Source organism: Xiphophorus maculatus, chromosome 7, assembly GCF_002775205.1.
Source record: "Xiphophorus maculatus strain JP 163 A chromosome 7, X_maculatus-5.0-male, whole genome shotgun sequence".
Classification (NCBI taxonomy): domain Eukaryota; kingdom Metazoa; phylum Chordata; class Actinopteri; order Cyprinodontiformes; family Poeciliidae; genus Xiphophorus; species Xiphophorus maculatus.
The window spans coordinates 18,014,675-18,041,407 of record NC_036449.1 but is presented as its reverse complement, the minus strand read 5'-3'; the positions used below and the strand labels follow the sequence as shown (position 1 = coordinate 18,041,407).

Sequence of the window (26,733 nt, the reverse complement as noted above, 5' to 3'; positions counted from 1 at the left end):
TGCAAATTAACAATTTTCTGGAGTTCTTGATCAAATACATACAGACAGAAAATTTTTGACTGAAGGAAAACACAGGACAAAGAATGAGCCAGAGTCTCTATCAGTACCACACCGGGAAATGAAGAGTAAAGATTACAGAGTTATTTTGTCAACATGTTGAGCGTTGTCAATTAGGCTTCTTCACTCAGTGACATAAATACTTGATCCACATCAATAGATGGAAAGAAACATACAAATCGGAAAAACTCAATGTGAAGCAGCAATTCTGACAAACATTTCCTAACTTTAATTGTAAAAATAAATCTGAAGGTAATCTTACCTGATCACAGCCTTACTGCAGCAGAGTTCGTTAACCAAGAACGCCAGCATTGCAGCCTTATCTGATGGACTGTGAGCCTGGAACGCCTTGGTTTCAAGGCTGTGGGCCAGAGCAGCCACCTCTGTATGTTCAGAATGGGCTTCCATGTAGATTTGCAGGATCTCAGACACATTGTCTTGGTTGATCTCCACATTAGTCAAATGGTCTCCCAACAGGGTTTTGCACTGAAACAGTCAAACAATTTTTTTTTTAAATCTCTAGCTGGTTCCAACTCACGAAGAATTCAAAACCGGTTGACTTTTTCGAACTAAGATAGTGGTGCTAAGTTACAAAGGATAAAAACTGATATAAAATACTTCTTTCCTGGAAGACTGTAAGAACACAATGTGAATTAAATCCTTGGCCAAAAGAAAATAAAAATATGTCACAGCACATATCAAGTTTTAGGATGCCATTTGCTAAAGTTCCTGACCAAATCTAGTTACCTATGTCTTCCAGCAAAACAAGAACATCAGTATGTTGTATTTTGCCATTTTTGTGCATCTGTCCCCATTTAATACTATATGCATATTTGACATTCATTTTCAGCCTCTTGCAGTTAAATACTTGCAGAAATGATACAGGTGAAAAGACATGCCCTCACCTTATGGCCTGCTGGTATACCCGGATCACACACAGCTGCAGACAGCATGCTCACCAGCAGGTCCTGCACCTTCTGCAAACTGTTCCCAATGTTGAGCAACCCGTCTTGCAGGTCGCTTATAGTGATCTGGTTTGAGTTTAATCCGAGTTTTAGAACCGCCCCAAAGTTACGGATAAACTGTAACACCATCAGGCAGTCAGAGAATGTTTTTCCCGGTAAAATCAGTCCAGGTATACAAGGTAATTCTGGAAGAGGCTGGGGAAAGGAACATAATTATTCTTAGCTTTTTAAATTGTGGATTAAAATGAATGATGTACACGTTGCTATAAGTCTCAAAGTATTTTCAAATAAATTATGTAAGCAGTGATATCTGGTTTATGGTTATACCAAGAGTACCCACTTGATGGCACTGTTGTGATCTACATCCGTTTCAATTTAAATCAGTTTAAGTGTAGTTTGGTTGTCAAGTACACAAAGAGCTGTTCAAATCTTCAAGCATGCAGCTTCAGCAACATTACAGTGATTATGGCATTGATAAACAGCTCACATTATGCATACCTTATGATCTGGTAAACACATGTCTTCTTTTGGCTTCAATAGCTCCTTAGCTTTTTTCTGCTTCAGTCTTCTGAGCTCCAGTTTCTTCTTCTTGTTTAATTGTTTCTCTGCTTTCTTTTCTTTTCTCAGACGTTCTTTCTCCTGCAACAAAGAAATTAGATTTACCATCCCAACAAAAGCACCATAGGCTTGTTCTAAATTTTTTGATGGGGCTTTAAATCGATACAATGCAACTACATCATTTAAAACACAAATATACAGTACCTTCTAAGTATGTAAATCTCTTGTGCATTTTAAAACATTTGTTATTTTACAACTATAAAGCTTGGTACATTTTACTGAAATTTTATTTCATGAAAATTGACAATTTAGTGCAGAAGTGTAAAGCTGACATTAAATTAAGAAGATTTTCAAATTTTGAAAGTGGATACTTAATAAATTATTATTTTTAAAAACAAGTATGGCTAAAACTAACTCTCCAATATGAAATGTAACCTTATCGGAGGGTGCAAAAGGTTAAGATGTAAGCAGTAGTTCATCACCTCTGCCTTCCTCCGGGCCTCCACAGCTTTCATGAGAATCCTGTGCTGTCTGCGCCTCTCCCTCTCCTACCAGTCAAAAGAAAAGTGTTTTTCATCTTAATTTGCAACTGTTCAATCTATTGGGATAAATCCTAGAAATATCAATGACAATTATGATAAACAGCTTCTTTAAATAAGAAGCATGGGAAGCAGAACTCAAAGTTAAAAGAGAAAACTGTTTACTTCAGTGCTACATTTAACAGCTCATGCAAGGATGAACCGTTCTGGAGAACATGATGGTAAACATACACACAACATACATATATTCTCAGTGTTTTGCAGTGGCAGTCTGATATTAATCCTGAGTGCATTTTAATCATATTAGAAAGATAAGGGATGCATTTATACAGAGTGACCAATAGCAGAGGTGTGCAGTGGATTATTCTGGAAAAGCCATGCAGAGGGATGCAACAATATGATATTAGCTATTCATATAGCACATGCATTTGTTGTTCTAAATGTACAAAACAATAACATGCCCGTACCATATCTAGCCTATACCTCTCCTGCTCCTGGGAGAAAGATTTGGCATAGAATTAGAAATCAGAAAAGCACAAGTAAAACCAAAGCCAGAAAATTCACGTATGGAACAGGGGGAAAAAAAAGATTAAATAATGAACAGCTAAAACAACTTAAATTCATTTGGAACATTATGTAGATTAAGAATAATATTGCTGTCAGTTTTGGACAAAAATCCTACCTGGTGCTTCTGTAAGAAAGATTGAAGTTTACGGATCTCTCTCTCCTTCAAACAAAGGATTCGATTAGAAACCCAAACATGAGCACATAAATAACCATAATTAAATGGCATGCAGAAAAGGCAAGCTTGGTTCATTGTACTGAACAATCTTATTGTCAAACTTCCAACCCTATAAAGATCACTGACTAATGAAATGTGCAAATGAAGACATCGTCAATCATAAGTGCATGTACATGAAAATGAGGTTAGTTTGCCTCTTTGTAATTACACTGATGTTGCAAGGCAATCAACAACTTTGACACTGACACTCTGTAGAAAAGTCAGAAAATAGCAATGCTAGAGCGATGATGCCTCCAGTATGCAAAGGGCAAATGGGTAAAAAGAATTGGTAAACCAAAACAGCACTAATTAAAGTTTACCTCACCTGGTTTCTTTTCTCTGCTTCCAACATTTTCACATTGGCTGCAGCTTCTTTTTTCTTTCTCTTTGCCTGTAAGCAAAAACACACACAGCCAAGGTCAAAATATAGGAGTACGGTCACTTTAACATCATATAGAAGTTCAAACTTATGCATTTAGCACATTTAGAAACATCTGTTACATTGACCAAAGTGCTGTACAGAAAGTACAAAAGAAATAGTAAAGATTGTCAGGATTTTAGAGACCGCCCCCCTCCATATGACAAAATCGGAAGCATAGGGCTCTCAATGATAGTGTCAAATATATTTTAAAATTAAACTGCAGCCTTAAGATTTCATAGTTTCCCATGGACTTAGACATCCAGTTTACTTGGACAATTTGGAGGTGTGTGGGTTTCTTCTCTGGAAGAGCTGTTTCATGTAGTGTGCAGTACCAGATTCTATGTGTAGATCCAGCTTGATGCAAGTGTGATTACGTTTTATCCTACTTCAAATTGCTGTATGATTAATTTAGGTGGACCTAGGCAACATATTACAGATAACCTGGTGCTGGACTGAGGCATGCATCAGTGACACCATTTATGTGTCTGACTTTGTCACAAAGCAGAGTTCATCCAGCCCAACTGAAACACTTGGGTCAGACCACCAGCACCAAAGTAATTATTTTATTTTGGAGAGATTAAAACAATTTTAAAATGTATCACCATCATCATTACAATGAAATGACAGGACTGAGGAAGCTTTCTCTACTGTACATTGCTTAGTAAGCTTGATTCTACACAGCAGTTTCCAGATAACATTGTATTGAATATATGGAATTCTAGGCATTGAGATTCTCATTTTTCATTCATTACAAAATACAAAACTGTCGTAATAGTAATGAAAAAAAAACAGTGTGAGTGCAAATTAAGCAATGTTTTTATCAGTGATTGCAGCTCTAATGGAATCCTATTAAGAGCCTCTTACTAAGCGTGTCAGCTGAAATTTGATTTAGAAAGGCTGAAATACTTCACAGCTTTTATTAATGAGGGAGTGTAAAATAGGTGTATTACACATTCCCGTGTAAATTCTTCTCCTCTCTTGATTAATGAATACTCTATTTTTCATTAAACTTCAGCACGTATGGGGGGCTTTTCATATCTAATTGTACTTTTGCAAAGAAAGTGTTAGCATTAGTAGGTTTTTTTATTATTATTATCCAAAGCAGATAGGAGGTGTTTCAAATTTCAGGACAAACCTCAAGAACCTGCTGTGCACGGAGTTCTTTCTCCATAAGAATATGCTGAATGCGCTTGATCTTCTCCTGGAGAAAGGATGAGGGCAAGATCAAATGGATTAACTGTTAAGTCATGCATGGTAGAAAGCAGTGAGGAGAAGCAGAATGGGAAATGAAGGTCTACAAAGTGTTAATGCAAATATGGAAGTTGCAGCAATATAAATTACCATAGGAGTAATTCATAGGAACATGAATTACTGCAGAAAAAAACAAACAAAAAAAAACATACTTGTTGTTTATGAATCTTCATCTCCTCTCTTTTCTTCCGCCTCTCTTCAGCAGCCCTTATTGCTGGAATATTCAAAGGAATAAATTCTGAACATAACTTTTAATCTGAATTAGAAGAGAGTCTGATTGAACAGCAACTGTTTACCTTGTTGCTTTTTTGCCTCCTTGGTGGCTTGTGCTATGGCCTGTTTTTCTAGTTTTCGCATCATTTTTATCTGAGCTGCCTGTCGAGCTATTTCTGCAACATGACAAAATATCAAATAAAATGCAAAATATAAGAATACAGAATAATAAAAAAAAAACAAATAAACAGAGCAATCCAAACTTCTTTGATTAGTAAATAATTTTAACAGAGGAAAAAAAACTTATGGTTTGAAAAAGCTAAGACTTAAAGAAATATTGACAGTAGATTGATCACAAAACTTTTTACAAGATTTTTGTGCTCAGACTCAGATTAAGGTTATTCTTCCATTCAGTCTTCAGCTGTAACAATAAGAGCAAGCATGTAAACATCTTGGTCTGGTTTTCTACCATTGTAAAGAGGAGTCCCAGTAAAAACTGGTCAAACTGGTGGGAATTAGACATTGCATTTGCACTGCTATCAAATGCACTAAAGCAAAATTAAATTTACACAGTAAAAAGCATGAAATTAGAGATAACCACAGTCACGTGGTACATAGTTTTCAGTAAGACAAAAAGTAACCAAGATATTTGGATTTTAAGATGGTCTAAAGCAACACCAGCGAAAAGTTGAACAGCTTCTGCATGCTGAGTATTTCAGTGATGCAAACTAACCTTGAGCTTCCAGTTTACGTAATAACTTTGAGTCACTAATATCTTGAAGAGGAGGTTCACTATAATATGCAGGATGATGATGCTGGGCTGCAAAAACATTGTTTGCAGTCTGGTGTTTGGATTTTGTTTGTCGGCTGCGCTGTCCATTCATTGCTATGATACAAGAAGAAATATCCTCCTCTGTCATCAGGAACCACTGTAAACCCTGACAAAGATCAGGAAAGTCAGAGATGGAAAACAAACAAGGGGTAAAATAACCTGCACTCTCATTAGAGTGTAGATCTATTTTTTTCCAGTTAGCATGTTTAATACAAGAACCCATGGAAACTCATTTGAGGTCAGCAGCTTTCATGAAAACTGTGTATAATCTTTTTCAACACAGCAGTAATTAATAATAGAATGTATAGCTTGATTGTTTCTGCATTGTTCATTTTCTCTAATCCACAGACAAAAAGAGAAAGATCTATGCTGTACATTTTAAGTGACAAAAAAAAACTGTTTTATGTCTACAAAAATCATGTGGTCAAGGTGCAGCTAAATATTAATGGGGTGAATTCAAACCTGTGCAAGAAAGTCTTATATTAAAACATAAATCCAAGTTGGTTGCATGATCATTTTTCAACAGAAAAAAATAGCAGTTTAAATAAAAACATTAAATTAATATGACATCAGTATAAATGATGAATGCATGTAAAGCGTCAACATCAGTTTTAGTCATATATTTGATCAACATATCCTCAAATACTGCTATTTAGATGACTAGATGTACTCTAGTCCAAAATTATTCATGCACCTGGCAAATGTTCTTTCGAACTATTACTTTCCAATATGTTTTACTAACTGTAGATATTATGAATGATTTAGTGTGGTTTTTAACAGTTAAAACTTGAAACCAATAGAAAATCTCAGCAGAGAGATAAACTTTAGGATGATGGCAAGGAGGACTTCTGACCTTAAAGTCTTTGAGTTCATCACCAAAGATAAAATATTCAAAACACAGGCAAAATGTTGGTTTGCAGTAATTAAAAATGGGGTTAACTGTTGTAATCCCATTAAATATTTTTATTTTAATCTGCCATTGGTGCAAATAATCTTGGGCTTAACTTAATAATAAATTCAATAAATAGAGCTTGGACGTAAAACTTTTACCTCTGGTCCTTCTCTACCTTCATAGAAGTTACCAATTTTAATTTTTGTGCTAAAGCTGAAGTTGTCCCGGGAAATTTCTGTTATTCCATGCCGGACCAAGTACTGTGGAGGACAGAGTAACACAAAGTAATTATTCAGCTCAACTGTCAACAGAAGCTTCAAACTCAAACAATTTAAAGCTCTAACTCAGTCTTTTAGAAAAGCTCAGCTACACTACACATCATTTATTTACCTTCACTACATCAGGATATTGACGCAGCTTTTTCCCACACGGAGCAAAGTAAGCCACCTCCCCTTGCAAGCGGCCTGTAATAGTTCTCATCCGGGTCTCTCTCTCCCATCTGAAGAGGAATATCAAGAACAAAAATGTTATAAAATAAATATATTAATATCCTATAATAAATATATTGGAATAAACGGAGTTTAAAATTATTTTTATCAATTTAATATTTGAGCCAGAGATAGGATCCGATTTTAAAATTTTGGACATACATCAAAGAATGTTCTTTATAAAATAAATGCAGACCTTAGTGAGAAACCCTAATTCTACCTAAAAATTGGCTTTGATATCAACAATTCGGCAAATAACCATGTAAACAAAGGATTAGCTGCAAAATCTCACCCAAACTTGAGAGGTAATTGCAGAGCTCTCTCATCTGTGACTCTCCTTTTTTTCTTCAAACCTAAAAAACAGAAGGGAAAATTATTGTTTTTCTCATTTACTAAATATAAGCTATTGTTTTTAAAATAGAGGAGGATAATAGTGGAAAAATTGAAGGTGGTCATGTTGTTGCAAACAAGAATGATGTATCTTAATAATTTTAATAGATGTAAATGAAAACTGTTTTTGTCGTCTAGTATTCTGAAACATATAGTCACTGAATCCATTTTCTCATTTATTCAAGTGCATCTTAAATGTGAATCTGATCTAAACAATTCTAGACAACAAAAAATCAGATGGGTTTTAGTCAATTACTTAAATGTATTATTAAATATTGTTAAACACAAAATATATATCTATATACATTTATAAATGTACTACTACCATTAACAACATTATGTAATAAAGCATTCTATTTATTATGTAATACAGCATTCTATTTATATATTTCTATTGTGAACACAGATTTTTATTTTATTTTTTTATCTTGTGTCAAAGTGGGGTAATTTTGTTAGACTGCCCAGAGGGGAAAATACACACATTTTAGAGCAAAACAAAATAGATCAAAGGGCAGACGGCTGCGTTCTTAATAAATCTGCTATTAAGGACGCAGACCTGCGTCTCCAACTCCGAACCATGGATTCATTCACACCTAGCTTACGTACAGCGGCTATCGATCTGTACTGCCAGATTGATAGCCTTCAACTTAAAAGCGCCATCATGTGAACTTCTTCATGTTGTTTTCATGATGAGGGGGTATGAGTTTGAAAACATTTCTCCGTCGTGCCTGCTGCTAGCATGTGCTTGTTCTAAATGAAAATCAGCACTTCTTTGATTTCCAATTTTGACTTCCAATGATTCATTTCCTGCTAAAGAGCCCCATGGCGGTTGAAGAAAAATCCACAGAAAAGCCGCACCGGGTTAAAAGCCGCATTGTTCAAAGCGTGGGAAAAACGTAGCGGCTTATAGTCCGGAAAATATGGTAATAATAATAATAAAAAGACAGACTTTGGGAGGGTCTTATAGTGATTAAACTTTCCTACTGAAATTTTACTAGACAACCTTTAGAAATATATTGTATGTAAAAGATAGATTTGTTACCTGCTGTTGCAAATGTTAAAGGAGCACGGAGGTTGCCATGGTGGTGGAGTGAATTGGTGGCTGGTACACCTAAATGCTTTGGAATCTGCAGGTTAAGAAAGGCAGCACTCCTGTTGGCATCAATAGGGAGACGTGATTCTGCCTTAAAGAACTCCTTCCCATGATCCTCAGCACTGTCACTCTCAGGATTGCTCCCAGAGTCTGAGGGTAATTGTAGACAGAGAAGGCTCAGTCTATTCCTATCATACATTCAAACTTGATTTCAGATTTTTTTTCTTTTCTGATTTCTCTAAGCTCTTTTCAGAAACATATTTATTGCATTGTAACCTAACCTGAAAGGCTACTGCCAGAATTCAGACTAATCTCTTCGTCATCCTCAATGTCTCCTGAAGAGTCCTCCGAGCCTCTGCTATTGTGGAAATCAAACCCACTGCTTCTGGTTAAGTCTACAGGTTTTAAGCAGGAACTGGATTTTGCTGGCCTACACCCTCCATGCAGAACTGAAACAGCCTTAGCTGATCCTGGAACAAGTCCTGATGGGGCAGATTTAGATGGGAAAGCAGATGTGTCTGACAACTTCTTGCTGCCAATGCTCAGGTTGACGGGTGTGTGGTAGGGAGGGCTGGTTGCTGGCAAGAGCGGCCTTTTGCTTGGAGAGTTGGTTTGGATACGAGGTTTTGTTATGAGAGCCAAAGGTGCATCTTGATCTGCAGTGCTGACCATTCCGTTAAAGTGGGGGTTCAGGAACAGCTCTGGGTTCCTGTCAGATGAAAAGAACAAAAGTGAATGGATATAAACAATGACAAACTAAGATTTTAACAGTACTTTGACTGTCTGAGGAGCATACATATTTTTGCAAATTCCAACTAGAAACCTACAAATCAGGATTTTTCTAAAGTTTTTTATGGCTAGAGACACTAGAGACCTTTATTCAATAGTAGCCTGACAGGAAGAAGGGCAGAGAAAAAAAAGGGGAAGACTTGCAGCAGATGCCAGGCCAGGTATTAATCCAGGGACAACTGCATTGAGGACTATAGCCTCTGTGCAATGCACCTGCTCAATCACTTAGCCATGTGGTGCCCCTTATAAGAATTATTAATTAACAACAGCACCCAAAGTGCATAATTATAAAACTACAAAAAGCAGTTTAAATGAACAAGTTCTTTTTTATATAAAATATGTTCTAAAAAGAACAGTGTTAGCTAGTGGCCTTTAAACATGAACAGAGAGGTAAAATATTTCTTTCTTACCAAATTTGGTTCTTGGGTCGTACAAAGGAAGCCTTCTTCACAGAATCTATCTGAGTTTCAGCCTTTATGAATAAATAGAAAAACAACAAATAAATCGCTGTCACTCACATTGTATTGCAGTGGGTTGCGAATGAAGGTGTAATAAAGGAAAATGACAAAGAAAAGCAGGCTAGTGTCTGTCAAATATTGAAGACAAACTGCTATAAAAATATTTTGAAATTTGTTTAGCTTCCTCCCCTCCCACTGTGAGACATTAACTGACAAGTTGGATGTGTTGCTATTATCAAACTTTGACAATCAAAAGGCTGTGCTTTCTTGGGAACCGTTACATGGATCCAAACTCCCCTAATACACAGTCCTTCATTATCCCTTATTTTTACAATGGTGACAATCACTATACACTGTAAAAGAGATTTACTTTCCATAATAACAACCAACCCCAAGCATAAGAGAGCTAATTGGTGATCCGTTTTGTGATGCTAATCTTGTAGAAACAAAACGCACTGTAATTTTCAGTCCCATAGCGGTCAGACACTCCAGAAGAATAATAAAATCCTTGATAACACCAGTGGAATTTATTCAGTCGTAACTGAATAAATGCCAGTTATTCAGTTACAACAGAAGTAACAACAGAAAATAGTGAGGTGAGTGAAGGGTGAATGGGTTAATATATATATACGTATATACTGTATATATATATATACCTGATGCAGGTGTTTCATGATTTAGGTGCGACTTTCATCACTCTATATCTAGAGTTGTATTGCAGTATATGCACTTGAATGTGTAAAAGGTTTACATTCATGTGAGGAATGTTTTGTGGAAAAAAGCATAGGTGGTTTGGTTCTAAGAGGTTTTAGAAAACCAGTACACTTATGTTTAAAGGTGGAACTCTGGTTTGGAGTTGATGAAGGAATTTGGTGCTTTGGATGTGTTGGGGTGGACTTGTACTTTGATAGAATAGGGTTTGGAACAGAGTTAGAGTGTGAAGGGCAGGCCTTGCTGTGGGACTGTGTTAAAGAAATGTTGTCAATAGCCAATTCAGTGGAATGTACGACACTGCTATGCTGTTGGCTTTTTTCCTCTGCAGTCACTGCACTGTGGAAAAACAGGACTGTGCAAGTAGGGAGACCAACAGGACAAGAAAGGAACTGAAGTTGATCAGAGGAAGTCGCAGGAACACTGTGACAAAGACTTGTTTGACAAGCTTTTCTATCACCAGCAAAAGGTCTCCTCTCTTTACTCTCAGAAATGTTGTGTCAGATGCTGAGTAGGAGGAAAACAACAAAAAGACAGAACATCATGTCAGCTCCTGCTGTGAGATTCTTACACTAGCAGCTTTGTCATCCAACACATGCTTCCAGCCTTCCACCCACCAACTGAGCATGATTGTTGATAAATCCAGAGCAGATATAAAGTTATCAAATACACTTTATCAAAGTTGGTTCTGTCACTCCAACTATATTTCTTTATGCATAATTCAAAATGTTAAAATATTTCTATCCTCAAACATTTTCCATATTGTCATTCACCACAAAGATCAATAGATAGTAATGATATTTTAAGCGATAGATCAAAACAAAGTAGGAAAATATGGTGGTGGTAGTATCATGCTGCAGGGATGCTTTTCTTGTACATGGAAAGGGAAATCATTTAATTTAATGAAAGATGGATGGAGCCATCTTGGAGAAAAAACTGTTAAGATGCTGCAGAAGAGATGACTCAGCCGAAGGTTCGGGACAACAAGACAACAACCCTAAATATACAACCTGCGCTCCAATGGGTTTAAATCAAGGTGGCCAACTCCAGCCCTCGAGAGCCAGTATCCTGCATGTTTTTGTACCTGCTTCTACACAGAAGTCTCTTCATTATCGGAGTTCATTATTCATGATCAAAGCATATCAATGTGTTAAAATGGCCAAGTCAAACTCCAAACTTCAATTCAACTGAAAATATGCTGTAAGACTTGAATCTTAATCGTTATAGACATAAGCTGTCCAATCTAACTGAGCTTGAGCTATTTTTCAACGACAAATATGCAAAATTTTGGTATCTAGGTTTGAAAAACTTTTAAAATTAGACTAAAAAACTTGCTCGCAAATCTTATTCTACAAAGCTTTATGCTTTGTGGTCACCCAAATGACCACACTTATCAGATTTATGTTTGGAAAATTTTCATGTATCGTTTTTCGGGATAACAGAAAGTATCTTAATGAAATACTTTCTGTTATCCCATTAAAATATAATTAAATTTGTGTGTGCAATGTGCCAAATGTAGAAAAGTCAAGTTTTATGAATTATTTTCCAGCAAACTGTACATATGCAAATCTTTTGACACAAAGATTATGAAAGCACATCCACAATTCCACTGACTTTCTTTCCAACTGGGATTTCTTTTTCAGAGTCAGAGTCATCGCTGTCGCTGCTTAGATCCTCATCATCTTTCTCCATATTGTCAGAATCACTGCTGTTTTCTTCACTGGAGCTTTCTGACAAGGATCCTGATAGGCGAACATTACACCTGGGTGTCTCTAGCGGTCTTTTTATGACATCCTAAATGGCAACAAAATACGATTGGAAAAAGATTACACTCACCTCATACTAGAGTGATAAAAAAGAAGAAAAAAATTTGCTTAATACAAACCTTTTCCTTTGCTGAGAGAATGGTCTTGTTCTGGTGTTGTGCACGCTCAGAAAGGCAATTTTGACTCCAACTTGAGTTGATTTTAGTTTTCTCTTTTTCTTTAAGTGGTAATAGACAGTTGCTCAAGTTCCTGTTTGAGGACGTGTTCCATCTGTCCACACCTGCACAAAGTAGCATTTTAATTGTCTTAAGAGAGTATAGGGTGTGCAATGTGAACCACATTGATACCCGGAGAGGTCAATTTTGAGTATTGATAATAAATATTACTAGTTAATACTTCCATGTTTCTTTGTGATTTAGGTGTCATTTATATTCAATAGTGCTTGGTACTGCATAATACCCAATGATGGAGCAACAGTTTTTTTTTTACTTCATTACCTGAGGAGCAAAGTTGTGGATCAGCAGGATTATGGGTTTTGAAGACTGGTACAGAGAAAGGATGCAGACCCAGGAGAGGGTGAAAGACGGCTCCTGCTCTGCAATTATCCATCTCAGTAGGCCGCCACAGCTCTGAGTGAACAAGACAGTTTGTCATGTATAAAGAATAAACATGTAAATATTCTGTCAATAAGCAGAAAGTCAGAAGAACTTAACTTAAATTTATGTAAAATATCAATGATATTTGGTATTACTCAAACTGCATTTGTTGTACAACACTGTAGATTTTGAAGAATGTAAAATATTTTTGGACGTTTAGGGTTGTTGGCATCTGCATCTTTAAACATCGCCATTAATTTTACTGTTTCATATGAAACAATCTGGAAAGAGACTTATTTTGTCCCCATAACTAATTCTGACATAGACATTTTCTGTTTACAAAGCTCCAGCTACAAAACACATAAGATTTTGTCATACAATTATAGTGTGATGTCAAAAAAACTCTGGGAATAATAGTTTTCTCTGGATGTATATAGAATGGTGCAACACAATGCTGCCCCCAATGTACTGCTATGGTCTATCCATCACTTATTAGAAAAACATTAATAGTTTGGAAAGTTTCTGGTCTCAAGAAGTAAAGACAGTCATTGAGTAAATATCTGAATTAACCCAGTTTATACATTTTATTTTAAATTATTGTTCAAACATGATAGTGTTTTTATTATTATTATTATTTAGTATAGCATGACAATCTGATACTAACCCATGAAATAATTGTACATGATATTTATATTTAATCACTTGCAATAAAAATTGCTCTATTCTGGTACTCAAAACTTTTGAAACCTTAAGCATTCCTTACTTGGAAATACTTTGAATTGTGTGTGTGTAGGTGTTGTCGGCAAGTCTGTTTTTCCTCGGTGAACAAACTCAGAGCAGTTTGTACTTGAGGTTAAAAGACCAAAAGCAGGACAGCTCTGCATATTTGAAAGTTCATCTCCTGTCTGGTGAGTTTGACCTATAAGAATAAAGAGCACAGTGTAAAAATACAAAAACAAACAAACAACTGAAAACCTTAACAGATTAACTGATTGACAGTGGATGGACATAAAAAGAACCCCAACAATTATGAACTTAAAAGTAGATTATATGGGCAGATTTGACTTTGAGATCATCACACCCTGCAGTTGTGCTTGCGGGCTAAAACGGTAGACTGATGTCCAGCAGATGTAACATAAACAATAAGCTGTCTCACTGAACATTAATATGCAACATGAAGCACCAAAAGCCATACTTGCAGTACTGCATAACCTGCAAAATTATGAAAACTTAAAGAGACCAGATGGTAACATGTTTATTTAAAGGCAAAACAAAATTATTGTCCTCCAGGATAATCTGATGACCAGAACAGCTACAAATTTACCTTGACTAGCCATGATTGGTGATTACCCAGTAGGAAACTTGAAATGACATTGTTTTTCCAACCAGGGAAATATGCATATTTGAGCAACTGACAGCTTAGTGTACCGCAAGTACTTTATTACATGCAGTAGTATTTTAAATACATCTCAACAAAACTAAAGATGTAATTAGTCCATATTTCCAACTGTTTTTCATACAAGAGATTTACAACTTGTCTGCACCCACAGTACCACCTTCGAAAACAATTATTTTAACCTCTAAGGAACTGAACACAATAATGTGTTTTTGAGGTCGCTAGTTGATGGACATCTGGCCTTGCAACAGATCTCAGTTTACTGAATTGCTACATCAATATGAGTGTATCCTTCCATCTAACATGGGTATAAAAACTTTTCAAGTTTTTCAGTTAATATATATAAACATAAATAATTTATAATGGTGACTGTGTTTTTCCACTACAATAGCAGAGGGAAAAGACAAGGTTTTTAGGGCATCTTATCATTAAAGAAAAAAAAAGAAGAAGACCACCTCTTGTATGTAAATCTGCACATTATTCTGTGGTCATGGGTAATCTGACAGTGTGTCAGTGTGTGCAGCACTGTTGCTCAGTACATAATGGCTTTGGCCACAGTTAGTATTCAGAGAAAACAAGAGATGCCACTGGCTGCATAAACAGAGTGGGGCTGACAGGCATGTTAAATCACAAAATATAAACTGGAGCTTAAAGAAATCCACAAGGGCATGTACTGGTTTTTAAATAGTTCCCATTCATTAAGTTGGTGTGCTGAATTCTCCAAATAGCACTCCTTTTTTTAAAAAATTCAAATAAAGTGTGCTATATAAAGTCAGATTAATGATACAATACATACTGTTAAGAAAAGCTACTGAAAAGATCTCTCTGTGGGTGAGTCAACCAGATTTGCAGTAAAGCACATTTGATTTTTAACCTGCTGTTAAATATGCACATACCAAATATTGTAAAAGGGATGTTGCCTTCAGGACTACATGCTGGACTGTACTTGACTGAGGTTGGTTGAGGTGGAGCACACGAGAAAGTGGGTACAGGAGAACCCTTCTGAAAGGAAGGTGGGACAGGAGATGATGAGGCCAGCCCCAGTTTGGAGTCCATATCTGTCAAATGAAATTCAGTCAGCACTTATAAATGAAAGCGATGAAAATAGTTAAAAAGATGCAATCATTGTTCAAACTTGATTCCTCATATTTTAGAGTGTTTTCCCTTTTGTTTTATTCCACATGTCATGGGGCAAAATATACAGTATGTTGACTTATTTGATCATTTGACTATGTTCAGACATTTTTCTCAAATTTCTCAAAATTCACAAATGTGGTTAACACAGACTTGATTTAATTAATTTGGGTGTTGACTAAACATGAACATTAAGGAGCACAAAAAGCAAAACAAACAGACTGATGTCATCCAGTAAAACACAAATACTTTTATACAACCTGTAAGGATGCTTTGGGTTATCTTTCTGCAAGGTGAGCTTTTTACTTTGAGTAGAATTAGGATATTAGGGTAGGATTAATGTATATAATCATATATATATATATATAATTTCCCCCCCCCCAAAAAACACATTTTTAAAAAAAAGAATATTTTGTGTCCAAAAATCAATTTTTTTTCTCTTTAAACTGTTTCTTCTTGTCCCTGACATAGTCCTTTTGCATTGCAACAAGTGGTTGATGTACATCTTAATAATCTAGCTACACAGTCATCAGCAAAGATCAGCAGTACTTTTACTGCAAACACAGTCTCTTTTCAGCTAATGTAATAACTGGGTCATATATCAAGACACATCAACAAGGTTTGGTCACATGCAGAGTGCTGAACAGCTTAAAAGGGCACCAGTTGTGCTTAGAGTGCACGCACAGAACAGATTACTTTACAAATAAATAAAACAAATCTTTGTCATGTTCTTACTGCAACTACCTTGAACAGAATTATTTTGCATAGCATGAAATATAATTTAGCCATCTCATACAAAAGTATGGTTGAAAAAATTAGGAGCAAAACAATGATTTTTTAAATTTTTTGTTTTACAAATTTTGCAGCTTCACTTTTGTGGTGACAATGCACACAGATATCAGACAACCTTTATGACATGAATGCATATGTTTACCAAGAATATTGTTCCTGAGAGAAATGTTTCTTGAGTGCTGCTGAGGCCCAGCAGCACTGAAGAAGGTTTCGGGAAGGCTACATGTCATTCCCAGATAGACCAACTATGAACTACTGACTGGTTATTATTAAAAATAAAAACTAACAAGATGTCATAGAATACTGGCCATAAACATCCAATCTACAGGGAACGTATTCAATAATCATGACTGGTGTGCAAGGAGGAGAAAACATGAAATGCTTTGTGACTATACAGCAGTCCCACTTCTGTCACACTAATTATGGTCAAAGATGCTAAGGTGCTAAACAACAAGCATCAACCAAATGCTGGTTTCCCTCTGCAATCCACTCCCTTTGTGTCCATGCAATCTTGCATTTTACATCTATGTGTTTCTATGTGGAGTTCCACCTGTACCAATACTGTACTTATACAAATCATATGCCATCATTTTTTCAAGAAACAAGCCTTTTTTATTGCTGCCTAACAGAAAAATGTATTTTTTTTCATTGTGCTTCAAACAACTGCAGGTTATCCTGCAATTGCATATTTAAATTAATGGATTATGTCGAAGTCGTGGGACAATTCATAGTGAGTAGCTCAATTTTATTACACTCGTTTGCATCTTACAAGCAAAACAGAAATAGATTTTTTCCTGCAAAATGGAAATTCAGTTAAAACAGCAGCAATAGATATAAAGGTTCACACAAAAGTTCTTAAAGTGTTAAAACAAAACAAAAAAAACAAGATTAACAGTAACATACTGTACAAGACTATTACAGAAAATACTGTGCATTTATTAGAAATAGGCATATTGGACTCATGATCCAAGGGACCTGCAACTGAGTCAGATCACTTTTTCAAAAATGTACATCATGTGCATGTGTATTGAACATTGAAAAAGAAAAAAACTATCTACAATATAGCATATATGGTAGATAGAAAAATAATGTTTATAATAAATGTTTATAATGACAGTGTAAATGCCATTTTAAAAAATGAGTAACAACAGAGTTGATGACTGTACAAATGCCAGTATGTACGTAAAGTTTGTTACACTGCACAACTTAAAAAGAGTTTCTTGATACTTATTCAAAGCTATAAAAAGAAAGGATGGCAAACTAGTTTTGCCAAGATTTAGTCAACCCAAGGAAGTCCTATGCAGGAAGCCTATTATAACCAAGCCCACAAAGCCTGAGCAAAATTCATACACATGTTGGTTAAGGTCAGTGAAAAATCTGTTATTTCTGAATAAATCTAGCCTTTTTAATTTAGGCACTAAAGACTTGGCACAAGAAGCTCTAACTTTAATAGATGCAGGAGAATCCTTTGAGATCCTCAGACTATTTTTTATTTTGATGAAAATGTGGAAAAACACTTATTTTCTGCTTCTATTGCTTGGTGAATATTTTTAGAACCTGCTGCTAGCACCTCAATCTTTGTCAAATAGTCAGATTAAAAACTACGGAAGTAACAAGCTCTGTCCATGAAAATAGTTTTTATCTTAAAGGATGAACGTATCTAGAAATCAACCTAAGCATTTTTCCAAGTCATTGAGATTTTGAATTTTATTAATATTAAGTTTAGGCATCTATTCTGATTGTGAAGACTTCATAAACCTACATGTCTTTCATATGAAGGCTTGTGAGAGAGGTTGTGAACTACCATTAAAAATAAACGAGTGACTCATTTCAGTGCCAAAAATAGCCACAATATACAACTAAATGCTATTTAACGAATGCAAAAGAGAAGCCATACAAATTATGGTTTGATGTCCAACCTCTGCTGCGAGTCAAAACAGCCAAGTCGAGACAATATCTGAAAGAATCTTCACATAAACAAGGCTCCATGATCACAAAAGAGCAGGCAGGCAGTATAATTCAAAATGCAGCTCCTTCTCTTTCTTTGTGAATGACCAACACGCTCTGTTAAAACAGAAACCTTATTTTAAATAAAACATTTAAATTTATTTTCAGTTTAACTCTTCAGTTTTCAAAAACCCTGCAAATAAAATGTTTAATGTTTGGAACAAATGAAGATCAATGTGTCGTAACAAACAATCTGTATCTCCAGCAGGGAAGATACTTCTTCCCACACATGTCACTCATATACAAATATTTCCTGCTGATTATTCAGTCTGCAGAGATGCAATATTCATTTTACTGCAGGAAGGCAGTCAGTGCATAACAATGAGATTGGCTAATGAAATCGACCATCAAGCTGAAACACATACATATTAAACTGGTGTCTCAATGTCATTTGGCTTTTGCATTGTTTGCTCTTTTTTGCCTCATTTTTCCTTCCGTATTTTACATTAATTTATTTATATTGAAGAACAATGAGAGCATATTGCTTCTGTATTTGAATTAACTGTGTTGGTGAGAGAAGCCATTCCTAAATTATTACCATTTGCATAAACAATTAGAATTTTTATGAACATTTTCATCCAAACAAATTATTCGTCCGATATATTATAATTGATATAAATAAACCATTTGCCATAGTAATGCCAAGCGATACATAAATCCTCCTCAGACATTTCTTCTGTAAATTAGATTGTTTTCCCCTGGGTCTGACATATTTTTATTCACTGAAGCCTTGAGTGATACTAAGTCATTTGGTTGCTTCACACTAAGGATGCATTTGCAAAAGATGCTATTCCTTAAAATGGAAGAACACAACATAAGTAAAAGAAAAAATGGGATAATTAAAGCAATTGCATAGTCTTGTGAATTTTCACAAAGAGCTTAAAGGTTGTCAATTCTCATAGCGTTTGTTGTAGATTCCTACCACGGAACAAAACAGAAAAGACTTAAATAACTATTATTAGCATTAAATTGTATTTTAAAAAGGAACAAAATTATTTACAAATAATAGGAAGGAAAAAAATGTAATTCTTCTTGTTCTAATTTCTTAGAAAAAACATAAAATATTTTTATTCCTAGTTTCATGGAAAGACAGGTATCTTATTTCTTACCTCATTTATCTACTTTGATCATGTTTAGAGTTTATATACAGAAAAAAAATGAAATGTCACAACCTGCAGAACTCTATAAATATTGTTATATGACTGAGCAACAAATATTTAACACTTACAGAGATCCTCTTACTCTAAAAATTTAATTCAATGGCTGTTAAAAGTTGTATGTAAACTTTACTATCAGGTGTTGCAGTTCAGAAGGTCAGAGCTGCTGTGGTAGAGCGGAGGTAGCTGGATATTGTCGATGCTCTCAAGTTGCCATTTTTCTTCCCTGACAAAAGACTCCATCAGCCGAACCAGAATCTCAATGATTTCCTATGATTTTACAACTCAGCATTCACCTTGACACAACCTCCAAGTCTGTACGAGTGCTGACAAAACAGATCCTCTGTGCAGGGTGGCAGAAACACTCTTTCAGCTACGCTGCATTTCTTATCACCAAGAACAGTAATATTTTTACAAGCACTAACGATATTCAAGTGTCAGAAAGAAAATCTTTGAGTTTAGTTTGTTTGTGGAATTATATTTAATGTTTGTTTTTATTATTCATCAGCAAGCTCAAAGAAGAGTTTCACTTTGATACTATTTCAGAAAACGAGTCAACTCTGTAGCAGATACTCAGTCATAGAAGTCATAAAAATACCTCAACTTCGAATTCTTTTAAATTTACTATCCCTAGCACAAATCAGCTTTTATCCTCATATTTTCAATAAGGGCAAAGGGAAGGCCATTACAGAAGCTTAATGTTAGTCTCCTTTTTCCATTCTAAATCCAGTTTTGGTATGCATTTGGGATTTTGGTACAGTTGAAACACCCGGTTTTGTCTAAATTCTACAAATCTGATTCACAATATCATCTTCAGCTGAGAGTAAATTGGTTATAATATTCAGGAGCAACACAAGAAACCGCCAAGGATCGGATCAATCACAAACAGAAAGCTGCTCGGACAACAGTCTCCCTGTTCTCAGAGAAGTCAGTATAGCATCAATATAGACTGAAAGGGCACCAACTTCAAAAGAAAAAATCATTCTTAATTCATTCCTAATGTAGAAAAGCAGAAGGTAATATAAAACTTCTGTCTTAAACCCTTGCACAGCTTCTACTACATTCAGATGAAAGGGAAAATGTTGGCTTTAGAGAATGATGGGATTCCTGTGGAGACAACCATTTTGCCTTTGACATTTTGATTAATCCCATCTGCAGCACTGCAGATCACCTGCATCTTAGCTGGGTCTGTGACATAAAGAGCCATGTTATTTCCTCTATCTTAGGTTAGTCGCAGTGAACAAATCATCAATATCATGACAGTCCAAGATGTCTTAATGTGTTGCACATATTTTGTGGTTCAGAAATCTTGGTGTTCGGGAGGAGAGGTAGCAACATTTCAAGCTCCAAATAGATGATTTTCAATTGTCTTCTTATTCATTCCTATAAAATATTTGGTCATAAAACCCATAGTGAACAGCCATGGATGATTAACTGCTTTTAAAAAGGCAGAAAATAACTTATAATTTATCTCCAAGTGCTGTAATAAAAAAATTTAAAAAATCTGATGGAGTAGGTATGCTGCTACTTATACACCGTGGATCTGTTACACCCACTCATTGTGTCTTGAGGCAGCAATTACATTTTTAATAGCATCTAAGATACATTTGTATAAAAATGAAGGGAAGTCACCCAAATTAAATTTTAAAACAAAGCCAAACAATGGCTCCAACCTCATAAATTACTCCTGTTGGCTCACAGTAATTTATCTTCAAATACCCTGTGGTCAGAAAAGTTTTCCTTCCCATCCTCAGGAGACTTAATATGCTCTGAAGGTTTAACACTAATTCAAAGAAAGATGTGAATTAATTAAATGCACAAAAATGAGAGCAAAGTGTAATGCAGCACAAACTAATTTCATAAAGGAGGACTTTTTGAGTCTTAACCTAATTGGAAATTTTAATCCTATACAGAAATTAGAGTTTAAAATTAGATGTTCAGCACAGTGGAGCATTTCTATTCAGCTGTTACATTCTCCAATTTAACAAAGCAGATAAGTTTTTTCCTGACACTAAATGATAAGAAGCACTTGAGAGAACAAAATGGTAGAAAGGGATTGTGAGCTCCCAATGTATTCAAACACTTAATGTATAAGACAATACTTGCGTTTTATGGCATCGCCGCTGACGACCTGAAAACCTAAGCACACAAACACACTTACTAAAAGAGCACTGTAGCTATCTGGGACAGCTTCATGGAAATTTTGTCACACAGAAATGTAATGTGGACTATTAGTGAAGACTGCATTATCACAATTACATCTATTAATGTTATTAGTGTTTACAGAAAAAACATGAGAAATTTACATACACTGAGATTACTAGGACTGGGAAATGAATTGATAACAATATACTGTATATGACAACAGAAAAATGTGTCAAATAGAATATTCAATAATTTCACTGAACTCCCTTCCAGAACTGCACAGTATTCTGGGAGATGTAGGCAGAGGAAAGGCTTAGCCGCTCAACCTCTAACAGCCAGCTAAGAAAAGTTGATGGCATCAACTAACTCACTCACTCTGTGGTTACCTAGCAACAACCTGTTAAGTAACTTGCACATCAGCAGTTTCAGGTTTTGCCACTGTGCCACATAACTGCTTAAAAATAAATACTTAAAAATGTATTCAGCAGTACTTAATATTTAAAACAACAAAAAAAAAATCTATTTTTAATCGACTGATATGAAACTCTTATATTGTGATACCTTTTTCAGCCATGTCATCCAGGCTTAATAACTACTTTTTTAAACAATATGGGAACGCCCAGATGATGATATCATGGCTTTGATAACTTTTGATATGTCAGTTTATAACATTTGAGTTAAATATAGAAAGACCTGTGGATGTATTTTAAGGTAAAATCCCAAGCACACTGGTTTCTTGTGACACATCATGGAAAGGAAACTAAATCGAAAGTGAAGAAACAGTTAATCTGTTTCTTCTTGTGGATTCTGATCTGACTTCTCAAACCCCCAGTCAGTTATGAAGATTTATTCCTGAAAAATATGGGGAGTTTTTTTCTCTCCACTCTTGCTGCATGCATGTTTAGCATGAGGGATTGCTTTAAAGTGAATGACAATGGAAGCAATGTCTGCTGTTCCTACATTCACGACCAGGAGGAGTGAATGCTCCAAGTCAATGACTATGAAAACTGATAGGTTTCATCAGATATAAAACTTTAAATTGCTTTGACTAATTAATTGAGCTTACTGTATTGTTTGATAACTAGGATCAATTGGAATGTATGCATGATTGAAGTGAAACAATTTATGGAAAGTGCCTTGAGACAACATTTCTCTGTGTGTAATCTATGTATTGTTTGATACGTGAACATGTTGCAAACTTCTTTCCCTTTGGGGACAATAAAATTACCATTTGTTGTGAATTGGTGCTATATAAATAAAACTGTATTGAAGTAAGTCCTGACAGCGTCAATGTGTTGTAAATATTTTGAATTTTCCAGAAATTTAAAAGTCAGTGTCAAGGTAATCACTGCCTAGAAACACAATTTATTTACAACAAACTAATTCTTCTGCTTTAATTATGTTAATGTGATTTCTTAGTTTTCTGTTTTTATTTAAATTGTCAAAATTGCAAACATTTTTCCTCATTGACATAATAGAGCATGTAAAAATGTGAAGAAATAGATTAATTTAAACTTGGAATAAGGCTGTAACATAACAAAAAAAAATGAAGGTGGAAAAAAATGAAGCGCTGTGAATACTTGCAAAATATGAGAGAGTAGAACAGCTTACACAAACCAAAGGTAAAAGTCAACACTGGAGCAGCCATCTGAAAAAGAATTATATGACCTCAGTTTAGTCATCCTCAATTGGTCTAAAATCTTTTTTTTTTTTTTTTTTAAAACAAGCTTGGGTTAATGCCATCAAAAAGCCACCCACATTTTAAACATCAGCCCCATTAGCACAGCAGGTAGAACTCCATCTCAAATGCATCAGTGGTTTAAACAAAGCCCGCAACATGCATCTCCAGGCGGAGATAAATTAAAACAGTGAAAAAGTGTAATCTCCCTGACATATTCCTAATAATCCACTTCCTGTGTGCTGCTCCCCTCCAGCTCACCCAATCATAAAGTGTCAACACTGACCTACAAAGCACAACTCCAGTCAACCCTAACAGGTTTAAAAACATCAATCACAGCAGACAAAGAGGAGGACATCAAATTATGCAGCACTAACCTTCAGGGCTTGCATATAAAGACTATAGATTTATTTATGCCTGTGTGTTGAGAGCTTTTTGTCCTGTTCCTTACAGAAAGCAGGTTGCCAGATTGATGAACCTGCAGCTCAGCAGGAGAGCAGCATCTTTGATTAATGAGTGCAAACTTGCAGAGAGGATAAGAACAGAAGTGACAGGGTGAAAATGAGTGAAACACAATTATTAGCAAACCCACTTTATTCCTTGAGCCTTCTATAAAGACCCCAAAAAATTGTTGGATATGAAAATATTATGTTCTCCTGTTCAACAAGAGGATGCAATAGCTGAAAAAAAAAATGTAACTTGATTTTAACTCGAGACACTAAGAAAAACAAGGACAAATGTTCAATAATGTACATATTCAATTTAAACAGACTAATTTTAATTTCAGCCCAGTTCATATGCACATAAAACATGTTTTACTTAATCTATATGCAGTACTGCCATACAGAATCAAGCAATCTGTAAGAGTTGCTAGAATAAAGGAATGATCTACAGAGCTTAAAGCAAAACTTTAATATCAATTTCCTTTTGTTTCACAAGCCTCATATAAAGGAGCGAATGACAACACTGCATCTGCTGTGGACAAGGACGTGTGTGCTGAATAAATATGAGGCAAATGCAGTGACCTTCTACCTGTGTGTTGATTTACTGCCAGCTACTAGACGCATGCATAGCACATCAAGGATGTGATCTGATTTACCCAGCAGCCCTGGCTACTGAAGTCATTTAGAAGATGAACTTTAAAGCAACTAATGCCGGCTGCCATTTCACTGAGGCTGCAAATGTGCTGATGCCGTAGATACACACACATGCGCTTATTACTACCCCTCAACTAAATCTCCAGAGACATATCAGCTCTGATGTGCAGCAAATAAAAGATGACAAACAAAGCAGCCTAAGTGATATCTGAGCTCATGCAGAATAAGCTATGCAGATTCTATTTACAGGATTATTTTCAAGAAGATTTGTATATTATTGTGCTTTAACCCTTAAAAACAGGTAAACATGTATTTATATCCTTATGGTTCAACCTTACAAGCAAATGTATGAACACAGTTTGGATCTACAAGTTAAGAGGATTTTCAAGGCATTAATTTGCACGCAGTTAAATAACCTAAACAAAATAATGAAAAATAAGACAGTAGTTACATGGTGTAGTGCAAACTTTCTGTGAACTCAGAGATAATGTGAAGATATACTTGAGGTGATTCCAACTAAACACCAAGTTTTACACCATTGATAAATCATTTATTAAATCATTTATATTAAAAACAAAACAAAACATGAAGCTACTATCTTAAGGCAGTTACACATGTGGTTATTAGATACATTTATATAATCACATTGGTAACTGTGACCAAAAGTGACAGAAAAAAAATCTAGTGTCTAAGGATAATAGGATAAAAATTACACAAATGCAAAGTGTGCTAGAGGCCTCATGTCAATGAAGCAATGATATCACTTACATAAAACAACAAGTAAGGAGTATATGAATGAATATGCACTGCATGTGTGTATGTGTTTGTTGGCAATTGTTACTGTAAAAATATGTTTATGGTATGAAGGGAACATTTGCTAAGTAGCAGAAAGTATTTTAGAGAGAACTTTCTACTAAAGGAAATAGACCACATGATACTTACTTATACTTATCTACCAACCCTGAATAGGAGTATCTAGAGATTACTTATACTTTCTAAGAACCCAGAAGTCCAGAGGATACTTACTTACTTACACTTATTTAGCAACCCAGAACAGGGATTAGAACTTGGAACCCAGAAAAACCTACCTTAGCAACTATTTTTAGACTCCTGTTCTTCCAAACCAGAAAATTAATTAGACCAGAGGATACTTACTTATACTTATCTACCAACCCTGAATAGGAGTATCTAGTTTATTTACTATGGAACAACATTATTAGCTTTTTTCTTCTTTTGCTCTTTCCTTTGGTTTATTTTGTTTGTATTTCCTTTAAATTTCTGTAAGGCACTTTGTATTTCCTTGTTGCTGAAAACGTGCTATATAATTAAATTACCTTTACTTTGTTCACATTAAAATGTTTTCATATAGTTCCTCGGGAGTTGGTAGAATCACAACATGTTGAATATCCTTCCACAGTCTCCTCACAACAGTTCCCTTAAATTTCATACCATTTATTCTGACAGTACTGTTGTAACTGAGTCAGACTTAAATTTGAAAATGTCTTCTGTCAGTTGAAAGTAACTGCTGCTTGGATCAGCTCACACCGGTGTCGTGTTTAAATAATGACTAAAGCCAGCAGTTACATGGGGTAAGAATTTTGTATCCAAGTACCTATTTCCACATGACAACAGCTGTATTCTGAACAAAGTTTAGCGCAACACAACGCTTTATATTAGTAATTACAACTTTTTCATTTTAAAATTGTCATGTTAAACTTCAGCTGCGCTACAAAAATGAGGTAACTGCAGAGGAGGATGCTTTTGGTCTAATGAGTTCAGAGAGCGTTAGCTGCTCGCCTTGGCGACAGGCTATACGTTTGTCACAATACAGAGATAATAAGAACACTGGAGCCCAAATTTCAGGGCAACACACCAAAAAAAATATCCCCGCATTTCTTAAATAGGGAAAAACGCACACTTACTTTCCAGTTTTGAAGCTTTTTTTTTTTGGAGGATTCGCTGATAAAACGGGTGCTGGTTATTAACTGAGTCCGATTGAAGAGTGATGTTCTGTTACCGCAGATTGAAAAGACTCGGATCTGAGCGAATGAAGCGAAGTGACGTCAGAAAAGGTTGTTTTGTTTTTTTTACAGTGCGAACTTCTGATCCCAGATCTGTGGCTACACGAGCAATCGGTCGCCTTTTTATGGCATGCAGTTGTAGCTTTTAATTGAATCGCGGTGCAGAGAGCTCTTCAGCATGCGGCTTTACATGTAGGTATTTGTGGCTTAATGACTTGGCCAAAAATGCATTTCAAACTGAGCACTGTTTTGACATAAATCACTACTTCAACATATTTTGTTTTTATTTAAAAGCAAAGAGTCCCAAAACAATCTAAGACATTACTAAAGCAAGTAAATGTATTTGGTAAAAAGGACACTTTTTGCCAAATACAAAAACGTAACATTTTTTGGTTACTTTAAGTGTAACTCTTAACTTTAAGGGTTACGTGTGATGACACTTTATGTCATCACGGCTGACATAAACTTTCTTAAACTTTATGTCAGCTGTGATGATCTATGATCAT

General features: G+C 35.4%; 1 protein-coding gene across 2 annotated transcripts in view; it reads right to left on the bottom strand.

Moving 5' to 3' along the window:
- Positions 1 to 26,241, bottom strand: part of LOC102236591 (bromodomain adjacent to zinc finger domain protein 2B-like) — a 33,998-nt gene extending 7,757 nt beyond the window's left edge. For both annotated transcript variants that reach the window (XM_023336362.1, XM_023336363.1), the window contains exons 1-23: positions 26,129 to 26,241; positions 15,093 to 15,254; positions 13,564 to 13,719; positions 12,702 to 12,833; positions 12,324 to 12,484; positions 12,053 to 12,232; positions 9,680 to 9,741; positions 8,762 to 9,189; positions 8,430 to 8,630; positions 7,290 to 7,350; positions 6,900 to 7,008; positions 6,668 to 6,769; positions 5,519 to 5,723; positions 4,869 to 4,961; positions 4,725 to 4,786; positions 4,457 to 4,522; positions 3,226 to 3,291; positions 2,802 to 2,846; positions 2,587 to 2,613; positions 2,063 to 2,128; positions 1,521 to 1,661; positions 963 to 1,217; positions 320 to 543 (exon numbers count right to left, since the gene is read on the bottom strand). In XM_023336362.1, the coding sequence (XP_023192130.1) occupies positions 320 to 543; positions 963 to 1,217; positions 1,521 to 1,661; positions 2,063 to 2,128; positions 2,587 to 2,613; positions 2,802 to 2,846; positions 3,226 to 3,291; positions 4,457 to 4,522; positions 4,725 to 4,786; positions 4,869 to 4,961; positions 5,519 to 5,723; positions 6,668 to 6,769; positions 6,900 to 7,008; positions 7,290 to 7,350; positions 8,430 to 8,630; positions 8,762 to 9,189; positions 9,680 to 9,741; positions 12,053 to 12,232; positions 12,324 to 12,484; positions 12,702 to 12,833; positions 13,564 to 13,719; positions 15,093 to 15,252 (3,002 nt within the window). In that variant the 5' untranslated portion in view covers positions 15,253 to 15,254; positions 26,129 to 26,241. The remainder of the gene's footprint in view (positions 1 to 319; positions 544 to 962; positions 1,218 to 1,520; positions 1,662 to 2,062; positions 2,129 to 2,586; positions 2,614 to 2,801; positions 2,847 to 3,225; positions 3,292 to 4,456; positions 4,523 to 4,724; positions 4,787 to 4,868; positions 4,962 to 5,518; positions 5,724 to 6,667; positions 6,770 to 6,899; positions 7,009 to 7,289; positions 7,351 to 8,429; positions 8,631 to 8,761; positions 9,190 to 9,679; positions 9,742 to 12,052; positions 12,233 to 12,323; positions 12,485 to 12,701; positions 12,834 to 13,563; positions 13,720 to 15,092; positions 15,255 to 26,128) is intronic.
- Between the last annotated feature and the right edge of the window lie 492 nt (positions 26,242 to 26,733).